At 54.1% G+C, this 8,150-nt stretch overlaps 1 protein-coding gene across 3 annotated transcripts; it reads right to left on the reverse strand.

The window, feature by feature from the left end:
* Positions 1-202: 202 nt before the first annotated feature.
* On the reverse strand, positions 203-2,150 carry LOC136494905 (uncharacterized). 3 transcript variants are annotated; one of them, XM_066491078.1, is made up of 4 exons: positions 2,038-2,150; positions 1,872-1,911; positions 1,645-1,760; positions 203-1,275 (listed from the first exon to the last, which is right to left on the reverse strand). In XM_066491078.1, exons 1-4 carry the CDS (start codon positions 2,074-2,076, stop codon positions 430-432), a joined length of 1,041 nt encoding a protein of 346 aa, XP_066347175.1. In that variant the 5' UTR covers positions 2,077-2,150; the 3' UTR covers positions 203-429. The 3 variants fall into 3 exon arrangements, with proteins under 3 accessions (XP_066347175.1, XP_066347174.1, XP_066347173.1); XM_066491077.1 differs by having other exon boundaries at positions 203-1,512; XM_066491076.1 differs by having other exon boundaries at positions 203-1,760.
* Positions 2,151-8,150: the final 6,000 nt, after the last annotated feature.

Here is an 8,150-nt window from a genome sequence, read left to right on the forward strand (position 1 = left end):
GGCCCAGTATACAATCTTCACTTGTGTTTTCTTTTTTCCCCCCACAAAGTCTTCGTATATTCATGCGACTGTTTATGGATGAAGTACTAATCCCATTACAGTTTGAGAAGCATTTTCCCAACAGACCAAAGATTCGCTGAACATTAAAAAGAAACACAGAATCTCAGCTGAAAACAAGATTCACATAATATTATACCCGTCATTAAGCTTGTCTCAGTTCAGTCTTCTGCCGATATGTACCCTGGTACTATGAAAAAATTGAACTGGGATAGCAGTAGCACGACTAGCTAACAAACATAACGAGATTATAACAGATCTACTCCTACTTGGGTGACATGCACTTCTACAGACTGGTAGAGCTGAAACTGGTCCAAACTGTCAACCTGATGACGCATACTCTTCTGAAAAAGGATGGTAGATGTTGAAGTGTCAATTCACACGGCGCACCCATTGCTCCAACCTGAGCTGCTTCATTGGACGACCAACATAGGGCTTGCCTTTGCGAGGACACTTCCATTTCCTGCTCGGCTCTGGTACCGGAGATGCGTTTACTTCTGAAAAATTAGTCCTATCTGCCAAGGGACGTCTGGTTTGCTCTTGGACCAAAACTTTCTGGTTTGGAATGATGACATTATCTTTTAAGTTCCCATTTTCCTTCTCTTTCCCAGTTGTTGGGTGCCTCAGAATTTTGTTTGTTTCGTGTTCCTCTGGTTGCTTCTCCTTCCTCTTTATAGCTATAAAACCATCTGATGCAACCATTTCTTGTTGCCTTTTACTGTCTAATGAAAGCTTGCAGCGGTCAGTTCCCCCTAGGGGAGAATTCTCTTCATTGCCAGTTTCCCCTAATGGAGAATTACCTTCAGTGTCAGCTAAACTAAGACTGTTGCGACTAACAAGACTTGGGCTGTTGTCAACACCATCTGGGATCTTTTTCTCAGTCCCAGCTAGAATGGTACTGTTGAAACTGACAGGCAGTTCAATATGATTGATGACATCTGCTTCAAAGCCTTCTCCAATATCAGCCAAGCATGCATGATCACAGTTAGCAGACTTTTTACTCGCAACCTCCTGATCTTCAGGGGTGCTTTCTTGAGTATCAGCTGAACTAATACGATCACAATCGACCAGCACCTTACTGTGCTCAATTGTGCCTTCCTGGCTATGTCTAGTACTATCAGGCAAGCTTGTTGCGCAATCCTTTTTTTCTGAATGTGCCTCACATATTTCATTAAGAGGAAGGCTTGTACAATCTGACACATGCTTCAGTGCATTTAGCTGCACAGGGAACAAACCGTGACTGTCAGTTTCATTAGCTTCCTCAGCCTCATCAAGAAAACTCGCTCCAAACAATGCCCGCAGGCTTTGCTTCCTTTTGGGGGCGGGCTTCATCGCATTCCCATCAACTGGAACCAAATATTTTCCAGAAAAAATCTCAGGCTCAGATTGGCCTCCTAAACAATTTTCTCTCAAAGCAACTCCACCATCCTGGAGAGAATGTTTTAATGACGAATGCTGGGTAACGGAACCAGAGTACACAGTTAGATGGGCTAATAGCCTAATAGGTAGGAGGATGCATGAAATTTGCAGCAAGAAATGTAACGCGTTCACGACCTGATTAATAGAATTCAGCAAAAACAAATTTACCTCGAATGGGTCTTGGGTCTCGCTGCCGTTGCCGCCGTCGTTATCAGCAACCAGCTCCGGGACCTCCGGTGAGTCATACACATAGCTCGAGAACCAATTCTTGATGTCCGGCGGCTCTGACGAAGAAACAGAACACCCAAACAAGCGTCAGCACAGCCAGAGATCCAAACTCGACGCGACAAGAAAACGCTAGATTCGCGAGAGACAGAGGCCAGAGGGGAACGCACGGGAAGGGAACGAAAGTGGGTACGAACTGCACTCGTGGACCTGCAACGACAGAAAACGCGGGTAAGCGAGCGGCCTGGAGGAGGGATTACTCCGGCGAGTTCCGTACTTGGACCGCGATAAGGGTCGGGGAGCAGAAGAAAGGGAGGCCCCACGAATTCGGCGTACCTGGCTTTGGCCGGCGGCTTCGCCGGCGCTGTCGTCCATGGCGGAGCGGAGTCTAGACGGGGTAGGGTAGATCTGAGCGCCGACGAGCGGGCCGGTGAGTCTTGGTGACGAGTGACGACTGACCACTGGCGGGGGGCTCGGCGTTTGGTGTGGGATTCTCATGAAAATCAGAATTCGAAATGACCGGGAATGACGGGGGTGCCCGCCAAACGGGAATTTTCGTTTGTATTGGACAATTATTGTTCAATCATGGACTAACTAGGCTCAAAAGATTTGTCTTGTAATTATAATCAAACTATATAATTAATTATTCTTTTTATCTACATTTACTGTTGCATGCATGTGTCCCTAGATTCGATGTGATGAGAGAGTGAAAAAACTTAGAACTTTGAAGCAATCTAAACAAGGCTTTAATCTGCAAAGCCGCGAGCCCGCGACAGGCAAGAATAAAGTGGGCCGCGCCGATAACAGTCTATTATCACTTTTACACTTCTCCAACGCGAACGCGTCTTCGTCCTTTGCCTTCGCCCTGCGCCTCTGCCTCAGCCACGTAGTTCCACACCCACCCTTTCTCATGCCCTCTTTGGTGCAGCTCCGGGCGGCTCCGGCTCCCTCTGCCGCAACACTGTTCATGTCATATGTGGACACTGTTCATCAGAGCCGGTTTTCTCTCTTCATTTGCTCTCTCACATAACCGTTCTGAGGGGGAGAAGCTCGTTTTTTTGCTCCTCCGGCTTCGGCTACAGTATCACTACAGTGTAGTCCGGAGCATGCAGGAGCCCGATCAAATGGGCCCTCAGTTCCTCACACAGTCACGCTCTCCTCCCCCTCCACAAAAGGAAAAAGTCTACATGTGACATTTGTTTAAGTGTCTCCTTAACCCCTCCAAGTATAAAACCAAATATTGAATACATTAAAGTTTGCAAAACCGATTAATTAATCCCTGGGTGGTTTTGCTAAGTGGTTTTGTATATGTGGCGCTCCACGCTGGATGCCTTTGATGACGTGGCCTCTAGGGCTCCTGGCAGCGTCCAGATGAGGCTGTTTAAGAGCAAGAGCCGCCGGCGCAGCGACAGCAACAGCATCGTCGCCACACGTCGAGGCTCTGTTGCGTGCGCCACGCCCGCACCTCGCTGTCCCGATCTCTCCCGTGCTCTTGGTTAAGTGGGACGATGCGCCGTGCACCAAGTCCGGCCCTCCAAGCTCGCGCTACTGCTAGCTTTCACCGCGCGACGACGCAGGTCTGGTGGCCGTGGCTGCCTCCCCCATCGCACATGGACACGTGCTCACGGTGCGAGACAAGGACAGGGCCAGGTCCGGGCGGGCGGCGAGCCTTAGTCTTCCTGTAGGCCTCCTCCGCCATGTCCCCAGTACTCATCGTCTCCTCCTCATCATTGTCGGTGTTTCGAGTTACCACCGGCTAGTAAATTTCTAATCTTGCGCATCTGACCCAGATGGTGTGCTTAGAGGACACAAGATTTATACTGGTTCGGGCAGAATGTCCCTACGTCCAGTTCGTTGCTGTCGCTCGTGTTACTAGCACTAAAAGTTCATAGTAGTGGTTACAAACGGTCAAGAGAGGGATGGGTCCCAAGTCTCTGGTGAGAGGAGCGAGCAGGCGCCGAGGGCTCGGTCGCTTCCTGGCTGTGTGCTTGTGTGTTCTGGTCGGTTCGGGATTCGAGTCCCAATTGATGCGATGTGTTGCGATGCGATCGAGTCGAGTCTTTTTATGGGATGTCCTGCTTTCCCTTTTATAGGTCAAGGAAAAGCATGGGTTACAGTGGAGGGAAAAGAGGAGGATGAGAAGGAGAAGAAGTCCCCCAGGATCGTTGGGTCCTTCTTTTCCTTCACATGGGTCCCGCCAACCCTGTAGACGTCAACAGGGACAGCTCCACGTCGCGGCCCTATCCGTCATTACCGCCATGCGTAGGCGTCGTCTCCCGGTCGTGGCGCTCCACTCTGTCTTGGCGGACGTCGTGGTGAACTGACGTGCCTGTCAGTGTTCGTACGAGGGTTAGGCAGAACAGCACCGGTATGCCCGATGCTATTCCTGATGTGAATCCCCAAGTATGATCCGTCATAGCCACGTGTTATATCGGGGCGTGCCGGTCACCTCCCTGGTGTCAGAGCTTTGACCCAGGCCCATTCGCTTGGACCTAGAGTGGTTGGCGGCGGTATGGGTCTTCGTTGGGCGAGACAGATCCCCCGACCTCGGGGTCGGTCGAGGCGAAGCCCACCCTTAGAGGTCAGGAAAGGCGAAGCTAGCCCTCAGAGGTCGGGCGAGGCGGAGCCCACGACCTCGGTGTTGGACGAGGCGGAGCCCACCCTCAGAGGTTGGGCGAGGCAGAGCCAGCCCTTAGAGATCGGGCGAGGCGGAGCCCGCCCCTAGAGGTCGGGCGAGGCGGAGCCCGTGACCTCTGTTTCGGGTGAGACAGAGCTAGCCCTCAGAGGTCGGGCGAGGCAGAGCCCACGACCTCGGTGTCGGGTGAGGCGGAGCCCATCCCCAGAGGCCAGGGGAGGCGGAGCCCATGGCCTCGGTGTTGGGTGAGGTGGAGCCTGCCCCTAGAGGTCGGGCAAGGCAGAGCCCGCGACCTCTATGTCGAGCGAGGCGGAACCCACCCCCAGAGGTCGAGCAAGGCGGAGCCCGTGACCTCGGTGTTAGGTGAGGCAGAGCCAGCCCTCAGAGGTCGGGCGAGGTGGAGCCCGCGGCCTCATCATCGTGTGAGGTGGAGGCTGCCCCCAGAGGTTGGGTGAGGCGGAGCTTGTGCACCTAGGGTCGATTAGAGCTATAGTCGTGCTCTTGACTGCTCGGATGAATCAATATTGATGGTTATTAGCTCATTCTTTTTCGGTACCCTAGTATTGGTCCCCGACAGTAGCCCCCGAGCCTGCGGAGGAGTAGAATACTCATTCGAAGGCTTTTCCAAAATGGAGGGCTCTGAAGGCCTTGACCTTCTTTTGTTGCCCACAGCATGACCTGGGGCCGGCGATTCCCTTTCCTCGAGCCCCCTCCCATAGCAGGGGTCCGGTCGAGGATCGGTTCATCTTTGCGATTGTCTTCTCTCGAGCTTTTTTTCCAATAAAAATGGAGGAGCCGAGCCATGCCTCGATTTTCCTTCTAAGGATGAATCATGGCACCAGGTGAGCTGTTAATGGGCTAGTCTAAGTGGGCCCCCCAACTTCTTGTTTGTGGGGATTCGGCTTAGGTCAGCTTGGCGACTGACCCTAGATTCTCAGCGGTCAATCCATATAGTTTTCGGATCCGTTTGACCGGTCCCGAGGGCTAAGTACCTTTCTCTGAAAAAAACCATGGATCATAACCGACCGAGACTTGAACGTGGGCCGGGATGCCTACGGTGCTCGTGCACCCAGGTACTGGCCGCTAGCGGGCCCATCCCTTTCCACCTCTCACCCTAAAGGCACCCAGAGCGATTGTCGAACTCATCGATGGGCCGACCTGCGAACTCCTAGGCCCAGTCGAGCCGTAGAGGTGCTTTTAGATCCAAATTCCTCTTACTCGTGACGAGTCGTGGCCCATTCGAAGAGGCGAAATGTCTGGTGAGTTTTTCGAGGGAATGAATAGAGATTGCGTGCGTGTGGCCCGCAGTGAGACGTGGTGGTAGATTATGGTAGGCGTGGAGATCTAGGTGGGTGATTGGTTTCCTCACACCCGTTGCCCCTATAAAACCAAAGGGTTTGCCCCTAGAGTTCTATACCTTGTATCCTTGCCTCCGCAGCCACGACCACCGCCGCCAATAGCTTAGGTTTCCTACCTCTGCATCCCCATCGCCGTCGAGCTCACATCCGTCCACCCCCACCTTCAATGGATTCATGGTGCCGCTCCGATATCACCTTCCAGCGCATGGAAGGGCTCGTCCATCGTGATCTTCTCCACGTGCGAACCTCGGCCGAGGAGTGGCTGCTGCCCGGCAAGGAGGATCTGTCGTTGCCGCCTGATGGCTATGTGGTGTCATTCACCCACTTCCATGAGCGTGGGTTCATGACCCCTACCCACAGATTTCTCCGAGGGCTGCTGCACTACTACAAGATCAAGCTGTAGCATCTCAACCCCAACAGGATCCAACACATGGTGGCGTTTGTCACCCTGTGTGAGGGATTCCTAGGGTTCAGCCCCCACTTCGATCTGTGGAGGTACTTCTTCGCCATCACCCTCTAGAAGAAGAGTGGCAGACAGGATCTGCACACACCGATGGGGTGCGCCGGCATCCAACTCCAGAACAACCGGGTCGGCGAGTACCCACCTATGCGGCTGTCAACGTCCAACAAGGGGTGGCATTCATAGTGTTTCTACCTCAAGAACGATGCCGCTGCCCCTCTGTCGGAGTTCACCGGACGCCTGATCGAAGAGGCCCCGGAGTCGTGGAAGAAGTGGGGTGTTCCAGAGAAGGATAAGAAGAAGATCCGGGACCACATCGCCACCATCCACATCCTAAAGGAGAGTGGCTTGAAGGGGTGGTGTCATTGGGGCCTACCACACAAGGAGGGTGGCGCCGTTGATGATGCACGCACTCCCGCTATACACGATGGCGCCCGAGGCGTCATTCAACGGAACGATGCTTGCCGAGGGAGCATTCCCCCACTTTGAGGTTTCGTAATGCATTAAGGAGGTGATGGAGCCTTCGTAGGACGACGCTGGTGCCCCCCTCGATTTTGTCGACCCAGTGCTGGGACATCCTTTGATGTGGTCGGAACCAGGCCATGTTGTCTTCGTAAGTTTCCCCTCCTCATACCTCCTCTTCAATTGATTTCCCAACCTCTGGATACTAACTTTGAGAGGGATGGGACCAGTCGAGGGACCTCATCTTCATAGATCACCTAGCGCCATTATCGAGGGATTCATCTGTGATGGCGGTGAATCACGCCGAGGGTGAGCGACTGAGGAAGGCGAAGGAGGACAAAAGGAAGAAGAAGCAATAGAAGCTACAGGCGCGGGAGCGAGGGGAGGACAATGACAACGACAATGATGATGATGATGATGGAGATGATGATGAGGTAGTCAACGACATCGAGTGGGATGACCTGGAGAATGAGGATGTGCTGACAGGTATCGGGTCATCCTTGCAGGAGTCAGGACCCTTCCTGTTCCACGGAGGGGAGGGCACGTCTAGGGAGCCAGCAGAGATGGGATGTACCATCGGCCTGCCCTAGGAGCCAACAAGGGCGGGCGGCTCTACCATCGTGCCTGAGGTGCCAGTGGAGGCGGGTAGCTCCGTCGTCGTGCCTTGAGATCCACAGGGAGCGAGCCCATCTGCCCAGGAACAGGGGGTGGGCTCAAAATAGCCTCGCCCTGACGAGACGGAGCAGAGGTCGAGGGGTTCACCCTCCAAATGTATCTACCACCTAATGGCGCTGAGGTGAGTCATCAGCTCCTCTATTTTCCCTATTTTGGTTAGATTTCATTGTGACATATGCTTTTTGTCTCTTGCAGCGTCGGGAGGTAGCATAATCGTTTGGCGCTGGCGCCAAAGAAGAGCATCGCCCTTCAAGCGAGGCGATAGCCATCGGCTGGCGTCGAGCCCATTTTGGGAGGGAGCGGTGCTAGTGTGACTACGTTGCCGGCCGGTCAGGTGCCACCCACGGTGGCACCCGTGCCCTTGGCGGGACAAGTGGATGCGGGGGCTCAAGGGACGCCTTCGGAGGTCGTGAAACAGCCAGTGGTGTTGGTGATACTGCTGCCGATGACAGGCGGATGGGGTTGTCTACCGCGCTCATGGCGCCATCCATGGTGGGCATGACATAGCCGATCAGGACCTCGCCGACATAGGCAGAGGTGGCGGTGGCTATGACAGGCGGGTCACAGACGGGTGCTATCATGGCAGGGCCTAAGGAACTGGCATGACCCGCGCCATTGGCGGCCTAGGTGACACTTTCTGGCGTGAGTCAGATGGAGGGGGATGCGACCGAGGGGTCCCCGAAGGTCATGGTGCTAGGAGAGGAGTCAGCGTCTGTACCGCTGACCCCTTCCATCGCCGAAGGGAGTGTCCCGACAGGGACATCACAGTGAGAAGGGTCGGCGGTGATCGGAGCCAGCAAGAAGCCGTCCCTAGCCCTTACATCGGTGGGCAGCGACTCGCCTACACAGGGTGAGCCCC

Source organism: Miscanthus floridulus, chromosome 11, assembly GCF_019320115.1.
Source record: "Miscanthus floridulus cultivar M001 chromosome 11, ASM1932011v1, whole genome shotgun sequence".
Classification (NCBI taxonomy): domain Eukaryota; kingdom Viridiplantae; phylum Streptophyta; class Magnoliopsida; order Poales; family Poaceae; genus Miscanthus; species Miscanthus floridulus.

Excerpts from the sequence above, each read along its gene's own strand:
- LOC136494905 (XM_066491076.1), bottom strand. The coding sequence starts at position 2,076 with ATGGACGACAGCGCCGGCGAAGCCGCCGGCCAAAGCCAG. Across the intron at positions 1,912-2,037 it reads AAGCCGCCGGCCAAAGCCAG|GTCCACGAGTGCAGTTCGTA; the intron begins GTACGCCGAATT and ends CTGTCGTTGCAG. Across the intron at positions 1,761-1,871 it reads CCCACTTTCGTTCCCTTCCC|AGCCGCCGGACATCAAGAAT; the intron begins GTGCGTTCCCCT and ends TTTCTTCGTCAG.